General features: G+C 40.8%; 2 protein-coding genes across 4 annotated transcripts; one reads left to right on the top strand and one right to left on the bottom strand.

Annotated features, from left to right (window-relative positions):
* Positions 1-8,418: 8,418 nt before the first annotated feature.
* Positions 8,419-11,780, bottom strand: znf518b (zinc finger protein 518B). The gene is made up of 2 exons (XM_085373557.1): positions 11,638-11,780; positions 8,419-11,258 (listed from the first exon to the last, which is right to left on the bottom strand). Exon 2 carries the CDS (start codon positions 11,102-11,104, stop codon positions 8,621-8,623), a length of 2,484 nt encoding a protein of 827 aa, XP_085229683.1. The 5' UTR covers positions 11,105-11,258; positions 11,638-11,780; the 3' UTR covers positions 8,419-8,620.
* A 2,083-nt stretch (positions 11,781-13,863) lies between these two features.
* On the top strand, positions 13,864-23,690 carry gsr (glutathione reductase). Of its 3 annotated transcripts, XM_085363550.1 has the most exons (13): positions 13,864-14,323; positions 14,771-14,936; positions 15,702-15,728; positions 15,841-15,929; positions 16,725-16,794; positions 16,891-17,038; positions 18,268-18,322; positions 18,408-18,507; positions 18,601-18,855; positions 19,897-20,008; positions 21,102-21,233; positions 21,383-21,516; positions 23,020-23,690. In XM_085363550.1, exons 1-13 carry the CDS (start codon positions 14,262-14,264, stop codon positions 23,167-23,169), a joined length of 1,500 nt encoding a protein of 499 aa, XP_085219676.1. In that variant the 5' UTR covers positions 13,864-14,261; the 3' UTR covers positions 23,170-23,690. The 3 variants fall into 3 exon arrangements, with proteins under 3 accessions (XP_085219676.1, XP_085219671.1, XP_085219684.1); XM_085363545.1 differs by lacking the exon at positions 13,864-14,323 and having other exon boundaries at positions 14,334-14,936; XM_085363558.1 differs by lacking the exon at positions 13,864-14,323 and having other exon boundaries at positions 14,870-14,928.
* Positions 23,691-25,802: the final 2,112 nt, after the last annotated feature.

Genomic DNA, 25,802 nt, shown 5'->3' with positions numbered 1-25,802 from the left:
TCATGTATAACAGGTAATGTGGTATGCTGCCTCTTTCTTCATCATTTTTCTTCCCATGATTTCTGTAGATTAATCTTAGTTCATCTGCCCCATTGTGCAGGTTCTTTTATGTTTTCTGGCAAAGTCTGATCTTATCTGGCCTTCTAGCTCTAGAGTGTCAACAGTGAGTAGCACCTTGTTGTAAAACCTCCTGTATTTAAATTCATGAAAGTACCTGTTGATTGTGAAAGTCTCACAGGAGGCAGCATGTGAAACTTGACACAGTCTTGTCGAATTTTGGGGGAAGGGTTAGGCTTGTATTTGGTTAACTGCCTGAACCTTTTCCAGATCAGTCGTTAGCTGAAAAGTGTTGTAGTCATTAAGTGTCTTCGAGTTTTTAAACCTAGCCTTGACTTAGCCTTGAACCAGGGCTCGGCATTATTATAACTCACCCTGCTGTGTGATGGTATGCAGCTGTCATCACGGAAGTTGGACGTCACAGCATTTGTATACTAAATCAGACTGTTGGATCGCAGTTCTCCCATTCAGTGAAGTCCAGACACGCCTGCATATTCTTTATAGCCTTATTAATCCACTCCTTAAATGTCTTTGCAGCAAGTTTAGAAAGTTTTAGTTCATGCCTGTATGCAGGGATCAGTCCACCAGTCCCATGATCCAGCCATAACTTTAAGCTTTATTAAAGTTTTTAAATTTAAGTTTGTCACCCAAACTAAGGCTCCCCAAGAGAGGGGTTTGATAGTTGAACACTGCTTTTAGAATCTCTAGGAATCACAAAAGCCCTTTTCTATTACTCGGCACGATCAGCGGGTACTTTTATGTACCGTTCGTGTTGCTTATTAATTACGTAAAGGGATGCTTAGACGTGTTGCTATGACGACAACCACACAGGTTAAGTAGCAGGATTGTAATGGAAAACCAGTCGATCCGAGTCGAGTTATAGCGATCCATGGCGAGTCAGAGTAGGAACTAATGGACGAGAGGGCTAAATAAACCTTCACTTAGACCAACGTGTTCTGTTGAGATAATAAAATACCGTAAGGTCTTTAGAATATGATGTACCCCGTTACGTACAACTTTGTATGCGACAAGATTGATTTTGAATTCAGCACTTGATAACCATGTCTGTCTGAACAAAACATTACTAACTCTTCAACAGAGTCACCATTGCCCCACCAGAGAAAACAGGCCCACTGTATGCAAATGGTGAATGCATAGTGTCACTCAGCTCCTGCCCCCTCCTTTGTTGGGAGATTGCAGTTGTTAACAGATTGTTAAATGGCATCCTCTCCCCAAGTGTTATTAAGAGGTGGAGTGACTTTACTTTTGACTGGCTACCATTACAAAATATATCAGATTTTGTGAGGCGAGGACTGTACGTTGCTTTGTGAACAAACCACGGATCACTACTACCTGAAAAACTGTTTAATAAAAAAACAAAAGAAACCCTTCAGGTCTGAAAAAATGGAAAAAACTGAACATACAGCATACAAAAAAGGGGTGAGCCAACTCTGAAGCTGAAAGGCTTCAACATGAGGGCCAAAATGTTGAAGTTCTTCTTTTAGTTTGTGGTGAGCTCCTAAGGGACAAGAATAAAATCAGAATCAGAAAGGGTTTTATTGCCAAATGTTGAGCGGGTTTACAACATTAGGAAATTGCTGCGGTGCTTCAGTGCAAACATACTGTTATAAATTACGCTTAAATAGACATGAAAATAAAAATAAGAATAAGAATTAAAAGTGCTAAGTAGATAGATATATACATGAGTGCAGGTGGTGATCAGTGCCAAACATGGAATGATGCAGTAAACACAGCGTAGGGTCATGTGTTAGTGGTGGGAACAGTCATACGGTTATTGTTCATGTGTCCAACAGCAGAGGGGAAGAAACTGTTCTTATGGTGAGAGGTTCTGGTGCGAATGGACCGGAGCCTCCTGCCTGAGGGGAGCAGGGCAAACAGACTGTGTCCAGGGTGAGAAGGGTCAGCTGAGATCCGAGCTGCACGCCCCAGTGTCCTGGAGGTGTACAGGTCCTGCAGAGATGGGAGTCTGCAGCCAACCACCTTCTCAGCAGAGCGCACAACACGCTGCAGTCTCTGTTTGTCCCTGATAGTGGCTCCAGACGTTCAACCTCCCTCCTGTAGGCAGACTCATCCCCGTCCGAGATGAGTCCAATAATGGTGGTGTCATCTGCAAACTTGATTAGCTTGACAGACTGGTGGGTGGAGGTGCAGCAGTTAGTGTACAGGGAGAAGAGCAGGGGAGAAAGAACACAGCCCTGAGGGGAGCCGGTGCTGATGGTCCGAGAGTCAGAGACATTCTTTCCCAGCCTCACATGCTGTTTCCTGTCCGTCAGGAAGTCAGTGATCCACCGGCAGATGGGATCAGGCACATTCATCTGGGAAAGCTTGCCTCGGAGATGGTCTGGAAGGATGGTGTTGAAGGCAGAGCTGAAGTCCACAAACAGGATCCTGGCGTAGGTTCCTGGGGAGTCCAGATGCTGCAGGATGAAGTGTAGGGCCATGTTGATGGCGTCATCTACAGACCTGTTGGCTCTGTATGCAAACTGCAGGGGGTCCAGGAGGGGGGCCGTGAGGGTCTTGAGATAGGAGAGAACCAGGCGCTCAAATGACTTCATGACCACAGATGTCAGAGCCACGGGTCTGTAGTCATTTAGTCCAGTGATCCTTGGTTTCTTGGGGACAGGGATTATGGTAGAGGACTTGAAGCAGGCAGGCACATGACATGCCTGCAGTGAGGAGTTGAAGATGCCAGAAAACACTGGGGCCAGCTCGTTTGCACAGTGTCTGAGGGTGGCAGGAGACACACCGTCTGGGCCGGGAGCTTTCCGAGCATTCAGACTCTTAAACTGCTTCCTCACATCTGCTTCATGAATATGAAGAGTTGTGGTGGGAGGAGGTGGTGTGAAATCCTCTTTTGTGTGGGGTGAGGAGGGGGGTGTTGTAGGTGAAGTGTATGAAGGTGGTGATGGCTCTATGGAGGGGGGAGAGGTGGGGGAATGAGTGTCCAAAGCTGGTGACACCAACATGATTACGTGACATCCTCTTTCTTTGTTTGCGTAACCTGTAGGGTTCAACAAGGTTCCATCCTGGGTCCATTATTATTTTCCTTTTATACGTTTTTGCTAGCCAGTATCATTCAAACTTTTTCTGGCAATTCTTGTAATTTGTATGCTGACGACATTCAGCTGTACACATCTTTTAAGCCTGATCAGCTGGATAGGTTGTCCACTCCAGTTGATGGTTTATCCTGGATTTCTCCAATAACCTGATTATTTTGAACTCTGGCAAGATTGAGGCCATGTTTGGGATCTTTAGTGTCTTTCTTTGAACTATAAAACATTGCTTATGCATTTAGATCATTGCACCTCAATTACTCTACCACTGTTTTTCAGCTTAGACAAATCCTCTGTCACTCCTCCAGGCAATGCAAAATGCTGCAGAACTCTACAGAACGAGCTCACATTGCCCCTATTTTATTCTCTTTACATCGGCTCTCAAGTGTTTTTAGAATTCATTTTTAAAAGTCTGACACTTATAAACAGAGTCCTAAAGGGACAAGCTCCAGATCACCTATCTCAACTTGTTATTAAACACACTTCTTAAGCTCAAAATCTATTAGTTGTCTCTCATAGAAGACTGAAGACTCAGGGTAACAGCCTTTCAGTCTATTGTACCAAGATTAAGCTTTTCTGTTTAATCAGGCATTAGGGTTAGGGTTGCTAACATTTTTTGTTATTTACATTTTAATTTATTTTTATTCAGTTTTACCGTGGTTCTCTTTGCATATTGTGTTTTAATTGTTGTGCAGCGTGACTTTAATGTCTGTGAAAATCACCATATAAAAAGATGGTACTAACTTCAAAAACAGCAGTCAGGTAAAATTACCTGCGACCTTCTTTTGCTAGTTACACAGATCAAGGAAAGGTGAGCAGGAGGATCCATAGGGATAAGGAAATGGAAGGCATGATGTACAGAGTCTGACTGCATTTGCACACTGCTCCTGAAAACATGACGATGGATGTCATTAACATGGATCTGCTTTAGTGAAACTGCACTGATCCAAACATGGACTACGAAAGGCCAAATTCAGATACTTTTTTTAAATATGTTTTTGTAATGGTTAATCCTCCAGTATGCACAAGCTCTTGAATTAAAATGATACTATCAATGCTTAAATAGAATTTTTGTAATTATCCATTTGACTTATTTTAATTTACTGAGAGTTTTATTTACTATTTTGCAAATAAACCTGGAAAAAATTGTGAGGCACATTTGATTAACATGCCAAATTACAGCTATTTACTTTCAGTTCTGAACATAAAAATTACTTTTAGTGACCAAAATGTTAATTAAACACACTGGACCTTAATTAAATCCAGTATACCAGCTCAAATTTGACTATAAAAGCATGAATTCACTTATTTTTGAAAATATTTATGATTTCTAAAGTGTTTTTATGACAGGTGGTCTAATACATTTAGTAAGCACTGTATATATTCTTTACACAAGGCAACAAGTTCATACACTACCAGCCAAGAGTTTGCATACACCTCATTTAATGGTTTTTCTTTATTTTGACTTTTTTCTACATTATAGTTACAAACTGAAGACATCAAATATATGAAGCAAGATACATGGAATTTTGTAGCAAAGACAAATTGATAAATAACTCTAAATATGTCTTATATTTAGATTCCTGAAGGTAGCCACCGTTGCTTTGTTCACAGTGCTGCAAACCCTTGGCTTCTCTCAGTGAGCTTCATGATGTAGACATGGTTTTCACTTCACAGGTGTGCTTGTCAGGGTTCGTTTGTGGACTTTCTTGCCTTCTTAATGGGGATGGGATCAGTTGTGTTGTGCAGAAGTCAGGCTGGTACACAGCTGACAGCCCTATTTGACAACTGTTAGAATTCATATTATGGCAAGAACCAATCAGCTAAGTAAAGAGAAACCGCAGTCCATCATTGCTTTAGAAAGTGAAGGTCAGTCAGTCTGGAAAATTGCTAAACTTGTGTCTCTCTAAGTGCAGTTGCCAAAAACCATCAAGCACTACGACAAAACTGGCTCACGTGAGGTCTGCCCCAAGAAAGGAAGACCAAGAGTCGCCTCTGCTGCTGAGGATAAACTCATTTGAGTCAGCAGCCTCAGAAATTGCAAGTTAACAGCACCTCGAGCCCAGATAAATGCCACAGAGTTCCAGTGGCAGACGCATCTCTACATCAACTGTTCAGAGGAGACTGCACCAATCAGGTCTTTATGGTCAAACAGATGCTAAAAAAAAAAACATTTAGGAAAAGCAACAAGTAGAAGAGATTTTTTTTGGACAAAGAAACACAGGGAATTTGAGTTCAAATTTGAGATCTTTGGCTCCACCCACCGTGTCTTTGTGCCACCCAGAAAAGGTGACTGGATGGTCTTTACATTTATGGTTCCCACTGTGAAGCATGGAGGAGGAGGTGTGATGGTGTGGGGGGTGCTTTGCTGGTGACACTGTTGGGGATTGATTCAAAATTGAAGGCTCACCAATCCAACATGGCTACCACATGCCATCCCATCCAGTCTGCATTTAGTTGACCATCATTTATTTTTCAACAGGACAATGACCCCCCAAACACACCTCCACGCTCTGCAAGGGCTATTTGACCAAGAAGGAGAGTCCTCCACGGTCACCTGACCTAATCCCATGGACCACAGAGTGAAGGCAAAAGGGCCGAAAATTGCTCAGCATCTCTGGGAAAACCATTTCAGGTGACGACCTCATGAAGGTCATCGGGAGAATGCCAAGCAATAATCAAAGCAAAGGGTGGCTTTTTTTGAAGAATCAAAAATATAAAACAGGTTTTCAGTTATTTCACTTTTTGTTTACTACATAATTTCATGTGTTCATTCAGTTTTGATGCCTTCAGTGAGAATCTACAATGTAAATAGTCATGAAAATAAAGAGAAAACATTAAATTTAAAATCTGTGTCCAAACTTTAATGTGGTTTGGACACGCAGGTTTAATATAATCTGGTATAACCTTTTATAAAGGTTTATCAGATGGATCCTCTGCTAATTAGGGTAATAAAGAAAGCATTCAGTCATGTGTTTACGCTTGTTTAGCTCTTATTACTGATACCATCAATATACACCCAGGTAGCCAGGAGTGTTCCTAAGCAAATTTGACTATCTGAATGTTGCCCGGACCTTTGTACATTAAGATATTTGCAGAGATTAGTTTGATGTTGAGCATGGTGGCCCAATGTGACAAACAGGACAATACAGGGTGTCAAAAAACTGAAAAAGAATTATCACGTATGCTTTAATAGATTTAAACTACCGTTGATCTACAGTGAACTTTAAGTGATGGGTTTCAGTTGGTGGGAAAAAATATACAAGTCAAACCGTTGTCAATTATACTTTTTTTTAATAAAAGAGGAATTACACAATTGTTATTATAAAAGCATGGATCACAATGATAATGAACACTGAGAATGTAATAAAACTCAAAAACACTTGAACTGGAATATGACTAATTCCCACACAGATGAGGATTAAATTAAAAGGCAAAAGGAAAACAGCCATAAAGACATGTCAAACAACTTTAGGATAATGAATATATAACAGACTGCACAGCAGCTTTAGCTGCAATGTAAGGAAAGTAAGCGTTGGTGCTCCAGAAGGGGCCATTCCCTACTGAGTATGAACACCAGTTACCATGTTTTATATTTATAGGTCTATAAACCATAAAATCTGAGTGACCCAAAACATATGTATATATACATATACACACACGTGTAATAAAAACTGGGGCAACCAAAACCTACAAATGTGATCATAGGTCTAGCACCTTGTACACTGTGAACACATAATAAACAACACACATATGCTGTCGTAAAGTAAAACAGATCTGAGAAGTCTCAGGACAGAAGATTGCTTACGTTTGATTATTTTGAAAAATATACAACAGGTTTGAATTGTCTATGAGTCACCATTGTCATGGCAGGAAAATACTTCTATTACAGGAATTGACCAGTTTAGGTTGCTTCTACCTTCTCTAGATTACTCTCATAGGTGAAGCTTTAAACCTTGAGAGAAAAAAAGTCACACAAGAAAACTCAAGTCAATCACACAAAGAAAAGGAAAAAAAAGATCACATTACTAATTACAGAGCCAAATTGAATAAAAACCAAAAAATTATCTTGATTCTTCAGGACGTTCGTTTTGCGCTTTAAAGTAAAATGACACCGTAAAGTATTAGGGTACTTTTTTCAGTGCATCATCATCATCCTTACGTCTGGATTAGTAGATATACTCTAAATTTTAGCCTTAAGCTCTGTAACATTTCACTTCACACAGATGTACAACTGGCAGACTTTTGTATCTCTGCAAGACTCAGTGATTAATATCATATCTGAACTGATAACACAGCTGAGTGTATGCCCAGGTTCCATTATTTACACTTTGCAGTAGTTTTTTGTTTTTTAAATTGGTTCACCAATCAAAGTTATCAATGATTAATTAAAAAATACAACATGGTTCTGTAACATGTTCCAAAGAGTAGATTTTGCAAAGAGTAGCTAAACGCAGAACTACAAAACCAGCTGCTGACATGAAAAGTAACATTTTTCCAGCTAAAATTTGGAGGAGCTTTTAAAACTGGACAAACCTTTTAGACGGCTATTAGTGTTGAAATGTTCATTTTTTTTTAGACACAGCACACAGTCATCTACACAATCAGCCATGTTAACAAACATGAAGTGATTGGGGCGCCTTCAAAGATGCAAATTATTTTAAAAATACAAATAAATAATGACTCAACTGGAAACTTATTGCCCCAAATTTGACCTAATTAGAACTGTCAATTAGACATTTTCATTCTTTTCAGTCACAAGGAATGACATCTTACAAAATGTCATTATAAATATTTAATCATACTTAACACCAGCATATACAAAACATCTGGGTCCCACCAAAGAGGTTTTGGCTGGAAAATCACAAGGACTGTTTAACCAGTATTTTTTAACTGTTATTAAAGTGGGGTTTAATTCGCACAGGCATGAAATACATTTATGTGTCAAATAGCAGGAAATGCAAACTTTTCTGTTTAAAAAAAGGAAAACACTGCCTTAAATATGAACTTCTCTCCCCAAAGGCCAATTTTAAGGCAGGAAAAAGTCTGAATACCCATCACTGCACCTATTTCAGGTGGCAGCATGGAAGCCCATAAAATTTCACTGATGCAACGTAAAAAAAAAATAAATAAAAACTTTATCCTTTTTTAAATAAACAGCATGCATTAATGACATATCCACTGGTCTCTCAACCTTCAGAAACAGTACTTAATATCTGTGTTTTTGACTGCAATCTATAACGGCATTCAGTCCATTTTCATTGACTCAAAGCAGTCAAACAGCATTGCACTTGAATAGTTCATATTATACATATAAGACAATGTTCAGTGATACTCAGACGTCCATATTTTTTACTCTTATTCTCCCATAAAGAAAATAATTGGCTTGAGATTTTGTCAGTTTTTGACCTTAAACATCTCTTTACTGTAATACTAACTGCTTCCTCATAGATGTATACTTCTTTCCATTGATGAATTGTCCAATACATTCATGGAAACACTCGGACGGTGCAACCCATCACCTCATATTTTTGACCCATCACTTTGCTCAGTCTCATTTTCAAGATTTGGCACTTTGGAACCACTTCAGAAGCTCCTGTGTTTGCAAAAGGATCAGCTCTCGTTCTCTGTGCAGAGCCGCGAGGCTTCGGATGATTGAGCACTACCACCGGCTGGTTTGGACCCGGTCGTTTCACTGGTTGGTCCACTTTCAGCGGCATTGGGTAAATGACTGTACAGTCAGTTACACTGTCCACAGGTACCTGAGTCTTATATTTGGATATTCTAAGTTTCAGTCCCTTCTTGGTTTGTTTCCACACGCCCACTTGCACCCTCTTCAGGGTGACAGTCAGAAACTTTGAGTCCTGCTCACTTTTGACCATTTGCTCAAGAGGTTCTTCAGTTTCAGATGCCTTTGCGTGTTCTGCAACATTAGATTCTTCGTGTGTTGAAGATTTTGAAGCAGGACTGTGACTGGATTTATTATCATCTGGTGGTAGAGGGATCTTTTTTTCCTCTTTGATATCAACATGGTTGTGGGTCAGTGCAGGAGAGTGATGAACCCCCTTATTGTGGTCTTTTGCTTCTACAGGCTCCGTCTGCTCCGTCAATAACGACTCACGGATGAAGGATTTGTTTTTTGTTTCCACCTGAGGGCTGGGCCCTAATGTCAGGGTCTTGTCCATGTGCTCAGTGTTTGTTATCTTAACTTGATCTTGAGTCGTACTGACAGAACTGCTACTTTTATCCATCACTATGCCTCGCAAAGCCATTACCAATGGCTGAATGGGACCTTGGGCATCCTCTGGCTGCTGACTCAATGAAAACACAGAGGATATGATGGGGAAGCTCTCAGGTTCTGAAACGTCCCTCTCTTTTGCCAGCTCATTTAGTCTGACTTCCGGCATCCAAGTTGAGCTCTTTGACTTGGCATGATTTGAAAAAACAGGAGTTTTGACTGAAACAAGCTTGTTTATAGTCTTGGGTAATGAAAAAGACTGAGTTGGAACATTATCCTTACTGACGAGACATATTGGTGGTCTCACTTTGACAGTTGGAACAATGGAACTTCTTATGGAGGGAGAAGTTGATTTAATCCTGTCCTGGTTCGAGGGTGCCACTTCTTTGATTGGTTTTGAAGCAGTGCTACTCTTGAAGCAGATGTTCCCGGGTTCCACCTTCATAGCCACCGGCATATCCTGCATGTTTTTCGTGTCACCCGCTCTCCTGGATGGAACACTCTTGGGGTACTCTGGAAGTAAGGTCTTTCTCTCATCCATCACTCTCTGAGAAACCATGCTGCTTGGATGCAGGCTGGTGGTGTTCAACCTGCTGGTGACCCTGTTGGAGATAACTGGAAGAGGAGCTACGTGGCTCACCGGTGCTGTTTGCGTAACTCTGATCCCACTGTTTACCCCTTCTCTTACAGGACTGATGATATTTTTGGGAAACTTATTAGGAATGACTACGTTAGACTCCAAGTTGATTATTTCCGGTGATACCCTTTTCAGTCCACTCTTTTCTTTGCTCACTGGAGTCACTGGGAGATTGTTGGAAATACTGACCGGGACAACAGCGGGGCGCTCTACATTCACCATCTTTGTGTCACATGATTTCCTGTTAATAGTGCTCGTGCCCATACTCCCAGGCCGCACCGTGTTGGTGTGATTGATTAATGTAGATGACAATGGCTTCCCCAGCGCTGTGTTTTGAGAAACTGTCATCCTCGTGTCCTTTATCACTGACTCGTTTTCTTGTTGGGAAACGAGCCTGAGCTTTAGTTCTTTTGTCCCATTTACAGTTTTCACCTCAACGAGTTCAACCAAGCAGCCAGCAGGAATTGTTACTTCTTCTGGCAGAGAAACTGTGAGAGCTCTATTGTGCTGAATGAGTCCATTCAAAGGGGAAAGACGTTCTGGGTTGCCATTAGGGACATTCGATACCTTCGTTTCCAGTGTTTTTGCTCTCTGTTCGTCTTTTCCCAGTCTGACAGCAGGTACACTCGGGCTAGGTACCGTCACCCGAACAACCGGCCGAAGCGACGACGGATCGGCAGCGTGCAGGCTTGTTAAGGCACTGGGGACGGGGTCCTGCGGATTTTTCGTCACACCAGGCTTAGCAGGTACCTGAATAATGCTTTTATTATGCAAACGTTCAATGTGCTTAAAAAGGCACAGCCTCCTCATGTAGCCCTGTCCACAGTGAGGACATTTGAATGGATACTTCGAAGTGTGTCGTTTCAGGTGCGCGTTTAACTCCGCCTCACTATAGGAAATATCGTTGCAATAAAAACAGTAAAACCGTGTCCCCATATGCTCAACCATATGCTTCTCCAACGCTGAAGCATCTGTAGACGCAAATCCACATTTCTCACAATACCTCACGTTTGAAGTGGTTAACACGCGATCCAGTGACAAATTTGGATGTCCACCATTCACAGAGGATGGCATGCTTTGATAGCTGACAGGCTTCATAATGAGAAGTGAGGTGTTCTGGCCATCTGGCAGTAATTCTCACAATTTCAGAGGCTGACGTGACACCCTGAAGTAAACATCCATCTTCACCTGATGTCCACGGTTCATGTCCGGGGAAAGCAGACACTGATCCACCTGTCAACGATGTCTCTCCCTGTGAAAGGAACATAAGAAAAACAAAAACATTAACAAACAAATGATTGACCTAAGCTCACTGTGTACTATGCTTACACTAGGACGAGGCCTGTGAAGCCCCTCCTCTCACGCACAGCTCATGCAGCATTTTCAGCTCCTGCAAATATTTATTTGGCTGTGCGCGCGTGTAGGCAAATCAAAACAATACAGCAAAATAAAATGCAATTAATCAAACTCATTGCACTGGTCTGTATTTGCATTTTTCTCCGTGCGCGCTGAGCTTTCTTCCTTTGAACGTGACGAAAAGGCCCTACCTAACTACAACGGGGGGTTGCGGAGACGACGGCCAACATTACAACTGTTTATATTTGCAACAGAGTCAAATGCCTCATACGCACCTGATTGCCGTGTTACGAAACAGCGATTTGGTCGGTGATATCTTTTTCAATAAAATGAATTTTAAAAAATCCACTCTTTGAACGTGATACTAACGCTTGTCAACGCCACCAACCGAGCCGCTTTGGGTTAGCTTGTCGTTAGCCATCTGTAGCTACCAAAAACAATGGCGGAAGAAAGCTGTTCTGGTTTTCAAAATAAGAGCACGCTAAGTTAAAAATATAGCTGATTCAACATGTTTAGAAATCTTGGCGATGACAAATTCTGTGTCCTTCGTTTTCAGTCAGATCATCAGCAAATAATATTTAACACAACAAAGAAACTATTAATATTTTATTTATTGAACGTTTTTTAATGTAAACAATGTCTGTGAAGGTTCTCAGTAATGTAAACAATATAACACAGTGGCTGCCACAGTATAAGACCTGTATTAACAGGCAGATAACACTGATGATTTAAGTGCAATAAAGAAGAACAAAAACACCAGAGAGCTGAAAATAATATATGGCAGGAAAAACATCAGAACATCTTTTAGGTTCAATAAAAGACAAAATACAACAAATTTCAACCAATAAAAATAAATTAAGTTAAGAAAATATTGATCAATTTTGTGACAAATATGGTAAATTAGAAATAGAAAACCTGGCACCTATGTTAATGCATGGGATTGTTTAAAGATTCAAACCCTTTTGGATTGATTTTAAAAAATATGTTTTTGTGAACTCACAGTAAGACTGACATCATCTTACATGACAATGTCGAGGGATTTAATAACATGTAGCATCTAGTGGTGAAGATAGTTCATCCTGCTAGGCATGAATTTTTGTGCACTGTCTGATGTGGCTCACAATCTTACCACTGACTGAATCTACGAGGGCATTTTGGGTTATTGTGCAAATATATTAATTTGCTGGAAGCCTGCAAATAAAAATATGTGTTAAAACACAGCAAAGTTTGGTTTTCTGTCCAATTGCATGTTATTAATGTGCATGGAAATTATGTGCTAAACAGGTGAATAAACTGATTAAATGGCCAGTGATAAACAGGGACAGTCCTCGCTTGGTTTCCTTCCAAAAATGTCAGAAGTAAGGCTGATAAGCGCAAATACAAATTATATTACAGTAAATGCAAAGTCATGGATGATTATTGGCTGTTAGAGCAACTCTCAAGGTTGTCAGCTGCCATAAAACTAAAATAAAGAGGAAGTAACGAGAGCATGTAATTGATCTGTCCAGCAGCATGTCAAAAGCAATTGCCAGGCAGAAACTGTGTTCGTGCTGCTTGTGCATGTATCCATTTTCAGCAGCTCAATATGAAGTGGACAAACTGACATAGTTTTAAATATATGGGGTTTTTTTAATCGTTGGATGGAAATCCTTTGCCTGCATTTGGTGATTGCAGAATCTCTTTCCCTTGGGAAATGCTCGGGTTGCTTTTTCAGCACGCTTTGGGTCACGATGTCCAACCGGTTTTGCAGCATCTGCAATATACACAAGTGAACTGGTTACACTGGGTCACTAGTACAGGCCAATACCATAATATTGTCTCCACCATATTTGACATGTGGTACGCTTCATACCTTTCTCATTCCATCATTTTGGTACAGTTTAATCTTGATTTCATCTGTCCAAAGAATCTTTTCAGAGCTGTGCAGGCTCTTCTGGCATTCGTGAAGTTGCCTTTTGATTGCAGACTTTGACAATCATACACATACCCCCTTGCTGGTATTCTTGGTTCTTTAGATGCTTTGAAGTTGTTTTTCTTAACCGTAGAAAAAAATATTGCAAATAATGAATATAATTAGAATAATGTATTTGTCTTGTGTGGTGTTGTGGGGTGTCTGAGTGGATTATTTGGCCACTACTAACATTTGTGCTATTTTTCTGAGAGATTTATTTGGGTTTTTGAGCCTGTAGATGGCCTTCTTGTTAAGCTATAAAAGAGTCAGTTGAAATGTATTAATTTGTCATGCACTGCCATGGTCTGCACTTCACTGGCATCTTGTGTAATTTAAAATCCATTAAAAATAAAGAAAAGAAAATGATATCACAGTCCAAAACATTATGGCCTCGACTGCTGTCTAATTCTTCGTTTCCTTTAGGCGTTATCTCACAAAGTAATATAATGCATGCTGCTACTCGAGTGTACTCTTGTTTTGAAAGGCCCTGTGAGAAGTGTAACTTCATCATTTGTTTTTCTTGACAGGCTGAGCGCAACGGACCTGTGATTCTGAAAGAAATACCACGCAAATCTGCCACATCTTCCCCTGTTATTTACGCCAAATCTCCCACAAAAACAACGCAAGGCTTTGGAGGATCTACGCTACTCTTCAAATTTGGCGTCTTCCACCATCACAGTTTTACGGTTTTTACCTGTCGGTTGGTTTTTCCATTATCTCGCACAAGGACTGATTATTTTAGACACGACCAGGCAGCAGTTTGCTAAATCGGGGCAATGTAGAGGGGAGGGGGCTCACCCAGTGACCCAGGAAATGCTTTGACGCTTTTGTGTGTGCTGTAATAAAGTCAAACAACACGCGTTTATCAGCTTGCAGTGGCTGTCAGAGAGAGGCAAAAGGCACCCCGTGGATAGCTCTGATTAAAATGCCATAAAAGCAGTTAGAAACATGCTGTTCACAAGAGTCTGCAGACTGTTTCCTAGTATGTCAGTATCACTGGCATTACCGAGGTGAGTACTCCAGTAAGTTTGTGGCAAACAACGGCTTTACTGATGTGTGTTTAGCGTTTCTGAATATTGTCACGATGCTCACTTTATATCCTTAAATCTGGAGTCGCCAGTGCCTGATCTCCTCAAATATCCTTAAATATTTCCATCAAACCCTCGATGCATGAAAATGCTCTGATTTATTCATGTTTTTGAAGCCACCATACTGTCGCTCATGGGAGGATCATCATGACTATTGTCAGAACAGTTTCTGGGATTTGCACACCATTGTTGCAGTTCACAATGACACAGCAGTGGCTTTCACTGACCCTCCCACTCCCCGGTCTGCCCGACACATAGGCCCTGCCTTCCTGCGCCCTTCCTGGTTATGGCACTATTAAAACAGCTGGCCCGGACTCGAGCTCCGTGCTGGTTTCTTCTCAGGAAACAGTTTTTCTTGTCACTTTGCAGACGCGGAGTTATCAGTAGCGGGATGGCCTCAGACCCGTCGGAGATAACCCGGTTCGACTTTCTGGTGGTCGGCGGCGGGTCTGGAGGTCTGGCCGGGGCTCGGCGGGCGGCGGAGCTCGGAGCAGCTACCGCCGTGATCGAGAGTCACAAACTCGGAGGTACCTGCGTGAGTAAAAATAATAATAAAAAATCAATCAGACATGCCTCCCTGCTGCTGTCACCTCTTCAGCATGTACACGCACACTCACACACACAGACACGTTAGTTACCAGATTCACTGCGAAACCTCCCGACTCCTTTTTTGTGTGTCTGACAAACATTGTGGGTTTGAGGTACAAAGCAGCCGATGAGGTTATAAACTGTAACTCATTCCTGTTGCCTTGAGCTGAATCTGTTGTAACGGAGGCATTTTTGAAATGATCTGCACAAGGCCTCAATATGAGGAAGAAAGAAGTGGTTTTAAATGCGTTAGGCCTGTCTGTGCTGACTATTAGTTAAATCAGGCCTCTATAGTTTTTTTTTTTTTTTTTCAGTTAAAACATCAGGGGAAGAAATGGCTACCAAAACCTTTCAGTCCAATGGTTTTGGCATAAACCACACAAAGCCACAGTGAAAAACAGTGTGGTTACATTTGCATATATTTTCCTTATTGATAAGTGAATGCTGGTGTTGTATTACTTTACAGCCATATGAATGCGCCTGACCTAATCTTTTACATCTTTTCCTTTTGTAAAATGTTGGTTTTATGAAACACACTGACACAGCATTGCATTTTTTGATACTGCAGTTCTTTTGCTTTGCACTACATAAATATTCTTCCTGTCACTGCAGCTTTAGTCTAAAATGTATCTCTTCCATAATCTATCTGTATCACTGCTACTTGACCAGCTTTCACTCAATTCATTTGTTCTGCTTTCTTTCCTTTTTTCAGGTCAATGTTGGTTGTGTCCCTAAGAAGGTACCTTTTTCTTTACACTTATTATAATAATATTATTATAATAAAAGGTTTTGCATGTACACTTCTCAAAGTTCAAGTTCTCAAAGCCAGCTCTTTTTGTTCTTCTTCTCAGGTGATGTGGAATGCAGCAGTTCATGCCGAATATCTGCACGATCATGGTGATTATGGCTTTGAAACTGGAGACGTTCGTTTCAGTTGGGAGTAAGTTACAGTTTCTGCTAGTGTCTACTTGATTTTTATCTTTTTTTTTTCTTTTTTCCTTTTTTGCAACTGCAATGAACTCTTTTAAAAGCTGTCTTGGTTTTTCCTGGTACAAAGAAGCATTCATTTCTCCCACAACCTCTCAGTCAGTTACTTTGTGTTGCTTAACTTTAGCCCACTTCTCTATCTCTGTGCACAATGAAGTTGGGCAAAAATGACTGTTGAAGATAAGCCTTCCTGAAGGGAGTGGTTGACTACATTTACAACATGAGGAAACCTTTTCAAAATATAACATTAGTGTGAGAGGAATGTGCTGGGATTGGGGTGTGCCTGCATGGATTACAGTAGAGTACTAAGTGCTCCACAAACATCTTCAGTGTGCAAAGAATCCCAGGGGTTAAAGTGGGATTTAGCAGGTGGGAGTTGTAGTGATGCAGTGTGGGGAAAGAGTTACTTAGAAATAAGTCACAATTTGTATTGTGAGCTCCAATTTTCTTTTTGTACAGGCTGTGATCAGCTGACTTGTTGCTACTCTGAGATTCACTGCTGTTTATTTATTTAGCCAACTAAATACAACTGGATATAACCAGGTGTTAAATTTGTTTTTCTTCATCAAACTTGTATTTTTCTACCATCACAGAGACTATAGGAGAGGTCTAACAGTTTATGCTTTTTATGATTCATTTTCTAGAAATGGCAACACAAGGGTGATACAAGACAAGTATTCCTTGTGATGATGGTTTATTAACACAACATATTTTAGCTGGTTGAATAATTTATATTATGTTTTTGCAGAACCCTAAAAGCCAAGAGGGATGCGTACGTCAGTCACCTAAATCGCATTTATCGCAACAATCTTGACAAAGTAAGTGTCAGATGAATTCTGCTCTTTTGGTTTCTGTTCTTTTCAAATGTAATTGCTGTGCAAAAGAAAAAAAAACTCATATGTGCTCTATTTCAGGCTAAAATCCAAACCATTCAAGGTTATGCCAGGTTTATAAATGATGCTGAGCCGACTGTGGAAGTCAATGGAAGAAAATATACAGCACCTCACATCCTCATCGCCACTGGAGGGCAACCTTCTGTTCTGAGTGATGCAGAAGTTCCAGGTAAAACATGCTAAGATAAGATAAGAGATAAGATAGAACTTTATTAATCCCTCGGGTGGGTTCCTCTGGGAAATTCGATTTCCAAAAAAGCACAGCACCGACAGAAGTTACAGAGTTATACACACACACACATATATATATATATATATAAATACAGAGACAAATATAAATAAAATATACAAAGGGGATAAATAGAATAAATAGGAATAAAAATACAAGTGAATTGCACATTTCAAGTATTGAGTCTATTGCACCGTTGACTATTTACAAAAGTATTGCACAAAAGGTATTGCACAGTGAGGTGAAGAGGCACTACAGCTTAGTTGTTCCCCCCTCCTTTGTCCTCCTGTTTCCCCTCCCTCTCCCCTCCAGAGAGGAGTTAAACAGTCTGATGGCGTGTGGGACAAAGGAGTTTTTAAGTCTGTTAGTTCTTGTCTTGGGGAGAAGCAACCTGTCACTGAACAGACTCTTCTGGTTGTTAATGGCCGTGTGCAGAGGATGCCTGGCATTGTCCATAATGTCCATCAGTTTCTTTAATGTCCTTTTCTCTGCCACTGTCACCAGAGTGTCCAGCTTCATGCCGACCACAGAGCTAGCCCTCCTGATCAGTTTCTCCAGCCTGGATGAGTCCTTCTTTGCTGTGCTGCTCCCCCAGCACACCACAGCATAGAAAAGTACTCCAGCAACCACCGACTGGTAAAACATCCTCAGGAGCTTCCTGCAGATGTTAAAAGACCTCAGCCTCCTGAGGAAGTACAGTCGGCTTTGGGCTTTTTTATACAGGTACTCTGTGTTGCATGACCAGTCCAGTTTATTGTCCACCCACAGCCCGAGGTACTTGTACTTGTTGACCACCTCCACCTCCTCCCCCTCTATCTGAACCGGCAGTGGACCTGCTCTAGACCTCCCGAAGTCCACAACCAGTTCCTTAGTCTTTGAGGTGTTGAGTTGCAGGTGGTTTGTGTGACTCCATGCGACAAAGTTCCTCACCAGACTTCTGTACTCCTCTTCCTGATCATCCCAGATACACCCCATGATGGCTGTGTCGTCTGCAAACTTCTGAATGTGGCATAATTCAGAGTTGTAGCAGAAGTCAGAGGTGTACAGGGTGAAGAGAAGAGGGGACAGCACAGTTCCCTGTGGTGCTCCTGTGCTATACGTTGTTTTACCAGTGAGCATCAGTCAGATGTGTAGAAGATGACAGCTGTTGTGTTTGTTGACAATTTCAGGGGCAAGCCTGGGCATTACCAGTGATGGCTTCTTTGAACTTGAAACACTGCCAAAGTAAGCTTGTCATACATACTGATGTTAATGGGAGACCGTCAGAACCATGTAGGTCTGTGATTATAGTATTTGTTTTTTCCTACAGACGCAGTTTGGTTGTGGGTGCTGGTTATATTGCAGTGGAGATGGCGGGCATTCTTTCCACCTTAGGGTCCAAAACATCCCTCATTATTCGACAGACGGGAGTAAGAAAAATGACAACACAGAATCACAATATGACTGTTCTTAGAAGCGTGGAGCCATGTGGTCATATGTGTACTCTCGTATTCTGTCTGTAGGTTTTGAGGAACTTTGACGCCTTTATAAGTGCAAACTGCACCAAAGAACTGCAAAACTCTGGTATAGATTTGTGGAAGAACTCTCAGGTGAAGTCTGTGAGTAAAACAGACAAGGGGCTGGAGGTGACGGTGGTTACCAAAGACCCAGAGAAGAAGAATGACGAGGAGAAGATCAGTACCATCCAGGGAGTGGACTGCCTTCTCTGGGCCATCGGCAGGCAGCCCAATACAGGTGGACTGAACATCGGCGAGATGGTAACAGTTTACCTGTGATTTTTATCTGTAGATTGGATAGTGTAATGTGCAAATACTTATTATTATTATTGTTGTTATTTTATTTATTGGGAGATATTATGTGCTACTTACATGTAGCACTGAGCAGTAAGACACTACCGCTGCATAATTGTCCTTATAGATCATAACAGGACGGCAGATGTCTTTCGATAACTGTGTCTTAGGCACACATACCAACATGAAACTGCTTTCCACAAATAATAATAAAATATTTTATAATTTAAGGCTTGTATGCAAAAAACTGGTATCCCAAAAAAAGCTGACTTAAGCCTTAATAACAGATAATCTGGGAACACGACTGGACAGCTTCCACATGCTACTACTTTGTTGAAGGTGATGCATGAAATTCTGGCATAAATACTTGATAAATGAAGGCGGGGCAGCAAAGTCTCAGTTACACCAACGTCTTCTTTTGACTGTCTTTGATCCGTCTACCGAGCTTAGATTTGAGGGATGTGTAATAACATCGTTTGAATCATTTGTTATATGAAGGAAGAATGAATGACTTGTCAAAGCAGCAGTTTAACCAGCTCTTTTCAAAAACCTAAAAACATGTTGAATGTTCTCACGCTTTAAGACTTTGAGGCCCGTCTCTCTTTTGTCTGTTCTGCTTTACATTTAATCCTCCAGTTTAGCTGAGTCATCGTTATTTCTTGCCCCACACGGGATTTCTCTTCTCAGTCGCATGTCTCTTATTCACTGTCAGTATCATACATGAGGAAGCACACAGAAAGAGGCAAAACATGCACTACCTTTCCTTAAAACCATTATTCATCCGAACTGTGTTTCTCTACAATACTCTCTCTTAGAGAAGGATGGGAGTTTTGGGAGGTTTCTTTTGAGACGTTAATGTTAAGGGAAAGCTGAAGACAGTTCCAAGAATAATAACCAGTTCAAAGGGAACTAGGAGAAAACATGGGCCTAATCTGTTTTAATCTCCACGGTTCACATTTTTACTCGTTTCTAAGACGTGAAACAGTTTTTCTTTTCTTTCTTTGTCAGGGTGTGGATACAGATGAAAGAGGCCACATCATCGTGGATGAGTTTCAGAACACCAGTCGATCGGGGATCTACGCTGTCGGGGATGTTTGTGGCAGAGCTCTTCTCACACCTGGTAGAACCCAACTTTTCTTTATCCACTTTTTGTGTCTGTGTGTGTTCTTTCCAACCTGTTTCCCGATGTTGTAACTATTTTTCCATGTACTTAGTATTGCTGAGTGAAGCCTGGTGATATTAAAGGTTTCTGGGTCTATGTTTAATAGCTCTGAATGGATTTTATTGCTATATAGAGGATATTTGAATATCAAAGCTGTGAAGGCTGCAGATGAGTGCACTGACAGGACATTATCAGATCTTATGTGTAAGTCGCTTTGTGAGAATGGATAACGTCTCTCTGTGTCTATTAGAGGAAAGACCTACCTCAAGTTTAAAACCACACACACTTCATACACTGGTGACTCCAAATAACAGCACTGAAATTCCAGGTTTGCATTTTTGTGACCTCACCCATGGTTTTGGGTGATTACAGGGGATACATAATTTTGTGAAGTGGCTTTTTCAAGAGACTTGTGCATATTAAAAATATGTTTTTAAATAGGAAAACTTTAAATAACAAGTCTCCAGAAATTTGTCCTATACAAACGTGATCTTGGAGTCTGAGTCTGTTGTGTTTACAACCGTCGGGTTTCTTGCGCGTGGGAGGGTCAGGCGCTCAGACAGGAAGGCTTTTCAGGTGTGACTCAGGCTCACCGATTGCTCGTGTGGGTAAACAAAGAAAACAGTATTCAGACAAGGATTTGGTCCCAAATGTCCCCAGCTCTGAAATCCTTTTTGAGAGTCTATTATTTATCTATATTTAGTGGATCAATTGGTCTTTTTCAGTAACTTCTGAAGAGGGCAGGGTGAAATGATGAATGCTGATTAAAACCAAAAAAATCAATTCTTCATCTCTGTAGTTAACAAAAAACTCTTATTTGAGGTCAAAGCTTTAATACAAAAGAGTAAAAGAAAACTTTGAGTGACCAAGGTTTCTTGACAAAACATGTTGGTATCCTGGTGAAGTTCTTCTCCTGGTGCCTTTTTTCTACTTCTGTATTTTGAAGTGTTTGAGTTTGTTTTTTTTAAACCTATTTTTAATATAAAATGCCCTTTTGTGGGCATTTTGAGTGTTAGCAGCATTCTGATGAGGTTTTCATGTGTTGGGACAGTTGCCATTGCTGCAGGCAGAAAGCTGGCGCACAGACTGTTTGAAGGAAAGAAGGACTCCAAGTTGGACTACACCTGTATTCCCACTGTGGTGTTCAGCCACCCACCAGTCGGCACGGTGGGCCTCACAGAGGGTGAGTAGAACAATAAAAAACACATCTCGGTGGGTTTAACTCAGTTTCTGTGGCCGGCTTTCATTTAATCGTTTATCTTATGCGCTATTCCCATTTTTACTCAGCAAGATGTAAAACTGTCCTTACTTTTGATAATGTTCGTGTCACAGAGGAGGCCATTAAAACCAGAGGGAAGGAGAATGTGAAGATTTACAAGACTTCTTTCACACCAATGTATCACGCTCTCACCAGCAGGAAGAGTCAGTGCATCATGAAGCTGGTGTGTGTGGGCAAAGAGGAGAAGGTAAGTGTCATCTCTTCTCCAGACAACAGGCTCTAAATAAATGTGACTCTAGCACATTATTACTGTCACCTAAATTTATGAAATAGTGAATATTTTAATGAATATCTTCTTGACGATTTATTTCTATTATTTAAACAACAAAAGGAGGTTCTTCTCTAAATCATCTTAACGTTGAAGTGCATTATTTTTATTCGTAAACAACCACATTTGGGCTAAGACATCACCAGTAAATGTTAGCGTATGGGGCCTTTTTCCCCCAACCAGTAATACAGGAGCTCTTCATATTAGGGCTGCCACAAACGATTATTTTGATAGTCGACTAGTCACCGATTATTTTTGCGATTAGTCGACTAATCACATCATCATCCATTGGACGTAAAAGTACAGCTTATTGCACCAGCAGCATCTGCTCTTATATAACTATCATTAGCTTACAGCTTTAAGTGTTTAAGGTGCTAACTAAAAATAAAGACAAGATGATAGTTTATTAAAGTTTAATGAAATTTGCAGATTGTTTCGGTGAAGTTTAATAAACTCCTTGCTATCTAAAATATAACAGGACACCGGAGTAAATTCTGGAGCATCTCACACTTCTGATGATCAGCTGTCTGCTTGAGGTTTATTCAGCTGTGTAAAAACTATAACTTTAATCTCAGACAAACTGATTTACTCAGGAACAAATAAAATACTGAAAAAAGCCAAACAATAACATTTTAAGCTAAGTGACGGCAGTGGGTTTGAAAACGATTTGCCGGGAGTCCGGTGTTCTCACGGCTCTAGTGAGCCTTGCCCCCGGCTAGCTAACGAGCTAGTGGGTAACAGACGTCTCCGAAAACGTCGGAGCGCTTTTGAAAATATGTGGTGTCCTGATAAACTGAGCCGATATTTGAGGTTTGCACAGCTACATTCTCGCCTGAAAATATGTTAAACGTTTATTTTGTGACCCAGAAAGAATAATAAGAGTAATATTAAAACTAACTAGCTGCCGCCATTGTTGACAACAGAGCTGGGCTGCGCTATGAATTCTGGGACACAGCTTCTTCTTCTTCGGGGTTTAACGGCAGCTGGCATCCTTGTACATGCAGTGCTGCCATCTTCTGTTTCAGTCCATTGTTACACTCTTAAATCCTGCTACTTGTTCCTGCGTCTTTTGTGATCTTACAAAGCTTCAAACGACGCGTCGACTATTAAATTAGTCATCGACAATTTTAATAGTCGACGTAATCGTGACTAGTCGACTAATCGTGGCAGCCCTACGTCATATGTTGTAAGCAATTGTTTTCTACACTTTCACAGCTATATGTACCAGGATTGAAGAATAGATTTGAGACTTTCCAAAAAAATAACTTGGAAGTACTTAAACTAATACAGGAGGCAGTCCTGAAGCCATCTTTAAGTGTCATTAAAGCCTCTACTAAAATCTTTTAACAGTTTCTTTTCACTCTGCTGCAGTTCTTTAAAAAAAAAAAAAAAAGACGACTGTATTTTTTACAATCTTCGCAGGTGGTAGGGCTGCACATGCAGGGCCTTGGCTGTGATGAAATGCTACAAGGATTTGCCGTGGCCATCAAGATGGGTGCTACCAAAGCAGACTTTGACAAGACAGTCGCCATTCACCCCACCTCATCCGAGGAGTTTGTCACGATGCGTTAATGCAAAAACAAACTCACCGAGGCATCCCCCACCCGCTACGCCTCTTGCTTCCCTGTACGACCAGCAACACAGACAAGCATACCAGGACAGAGTCACGCCTTCGAACTGCTCTCGCATCAGCTTGACGACTTGCTTTGTTAACCAGCCTACATGCTTCCATTTTTCTCTCATTTAAGTGACCTTATTTGTACGCAGTGTTTCACTTTTTTTTCTCATTTTTAACTAAATGGACCAAGACCAAGTTATGGTCTTCCTAGACTGTACTGTGGTTCCTGAGTATGGGTTGAAAACTCTGGATTCCATTTTAATGATTGTGAAATGGAAGTGATGCATCTGCAGGTATTTTTGTCAAGAGATTGCTGGGAAGTCAAAAGACCTCTCTCCTAGTGTATGTGTTTGATTTGTCAGTCATTCGTCACATGAATATAATAAGCACTGCTTGTTCTTTAAGGCACCTATTCCCTACCAATGCAGGGTCATGACATGTATCTACTGTACTGTTAAGAAAAAAAAACAATAAACCTGCAGATTTTTTTTTCTTAAATGTTGTGATTTTTATTTCTTATTCAGTGACTAAATTCTGTGGTTGATTGGGCAATAAATGAAGCGCTTCTCCTATTTGGGTAGAGGGAATAAATCCCCACTCAAACTAAAGAGAGATACTTCCTGTTTCAGGTTAAAAAGTGACTTTCAGAATTTAATTACTGTAAAAAGTATGATGAAACTGGATATTATTTGTCAACAAAATACCCTTGCTGTTTAGTTTATTCTACACTTAGTGGCCACTTTAGATCACACTAGATATACCTGTTGAGCTACTTGTTAACACGCATATCTGTTCATCCAATTACACAGCAGCAAGTGACTTTGAGCATGACGTGGTTGGTGCCACAAGTTCTGATCTGACAACTGGGATTTTCTCAAGCAACCTCCAGGATTTCAAGAGAAATGCTCCAAAAAACAATATATTTAGTGAGTCCCATTCACTGTGGAAAATATACCTTGTTGATGCCAGAGATCAGAGCAGAAAGGCCAGACTGCTTTGAGCTGGAAGGCAACACTAGTTAGTCACTCATTATAGCCATTGCATGCGGAAGAATATCCCTGGATACACAACATATCAAATCTTGAAGCAGACGAGATACTGAGGTGACAATTCGCACAGCTTCACCAAAATTGAACAACAGAAGATTTAGAAACGCATCGCCTGCCCTGACAAGGACTGATTTCTGCTGAGACATTAGGATATAGTACCATGTAAAAAAATATATAAAAATTTATCTCTCAGATGATGTGAAAGAGGCTTTTTCTTCGTCTCTTTTTAAACTTTGTGGCACTTTTTCATAACCAGCCTTCCTTCACACAGCAAGCTTGCAGTGGGTATTGACATAATAAAATACAGCAAAGGAAAGTCTAATTTTGAAACCTGTTTCATCTGCAATCACTGTGGCTGAATATCCCCAATGGCCCAAGAAATATGTACTGGAGGACACTCTCTGTCCCCCAGATGCCCTCCTTTGTCAATTTAAGTGTTAAACACTTCGTTATTATAATAGTGGCTTCAACTTTAACTTGGAACTTTTTTATTTGACACAGACAACTTTTCCCACCATGTTTGCTGTTGCAGAATTGATCCATAAAGTGTTCTCTTTCCCATGCAGGAACAACCGGTGGAAAATAACAAAGTGGAAACAAAGTTATTGTTTACATGAGATGAATTGCAGAATGGGAGATAGAAACAAAATACTGTTACTGTTAATCTGACTGTCTTCAGGTTTTACACGCTTACACACGTTACTGTCCCTCCATTTAGAAAGGCAGAAGCGTCACGGTGTGATTATTTTACGTGTTGTTTTTTTCTTGTGCAATAATATTATTCAACATTGCTATAAATACATTTTTCAAAAAATGCCTCTTTGTGCAAAATGGGTTTAAAAACATAAACAACTATGAAATACTGTCTGTCATTTAGACAGGGGGAACAAATCGTGGCAGGATCAGCCTGATGTCAGGAGTAGTTAGTCATTACAACAAGTGTTTGTAAAGTAAAAATCAAGAATATGGGATACTGTTTGTCCGTGATTTTTTGTTTTGTTTTTGTTCCCTTTCCATAGGATCATGTTCTTTGATTTCTCCAGTGCTTTTAACACCATCCAGCTACGACTTCTGAGAGACAAGCTGGAGCTATCAGGAGTGGACCACCACATGTCCCAGATACTGGACTACCTCACAGGACGCCCACAGTATGTGAGGACACAGGGCTGTGTCTCTGACACGCTGGTCTGCAGTACGGGGGCCCCACACTGTGCTGGCACCGTTCCTCTTCACCCTCTACACTGCAGACGTCCAGGGAGTGGACATTGAGATAGTGGACTCCTATAGGTACCTGGGTGTTCACCTGAATAATAAACTGGACTGGAGCCACAACACTGATGCTCTTTACAGGAAGGGTCAGAGCAGACTCTACCTGCTGAGGCGGCTGAGGTCATTTGGAGTCCAGGGAGCGCTTTTAAAGACCTTCTATGACTCTGTGGTGACATCTGTCATTTTTTACAGTGTGGTGTGTTGGAGCAGCAGTTTATTTTCAACTGAGAGGAAGAGGCTGGATAAACTCATCAGGAAGGCCAGCTCTG

The sequence above is a fragment of the Diplotaxodon limnothrissa genome, linkage group LG2 (assembly GCF_057381915.1).
Source record: "Diplotaxodon limnothrissa isolate DT_005_m linkage group LG2, D_limnothrissa_male_GT1.1, whole genome shotgun sequence".
NCBI lineage: Eukaryota > Metazoa > Chordata > Actinopteri > Cichliformes > Cichlidae > Diplotaxodon > Diplotaxodon limnothrissa.
Note: the sequence above shows the minus strand (reverse complement) of the source record. Positions and strands in the feature narration are given on the sequence as shown.

What these genes read in the sequence shown, in the direction of transcription:
- znf518b (XM_085373557.1), bottom strand. Translation starts at nt 11,104, where the DNA reads ATGAAGCCTGTCAGCTATCAAAGCATGCCATCCTCTGTGAATGGTGGA.
- gsr (XM_085363545.1), top strand. Translation starts at nt 14,688, where the DNA reads ATGGCACTATTAAAACAGCTGGCCCGGACTCGAGCTCCGTGCTGGTTT. An exon ending in ACAAACTCGGAGGTACCTGC is followed by an intron (nt 14,937 to 15,701) that starts GTGAGTAAAAAT and finishes TCCTTTTTTCAG; the next exon opens with GTCAATGTTGGTTGTGTCCC. An exon ending in TCATTATTCGACAGACGGGA is followed by an intron (nt 18,508 to 18,600) that starts GTAAGAAAAATG and finishes TTCTGTCTGTAG; the next exon opens with GTTTTGAGGAACTTTGACGC.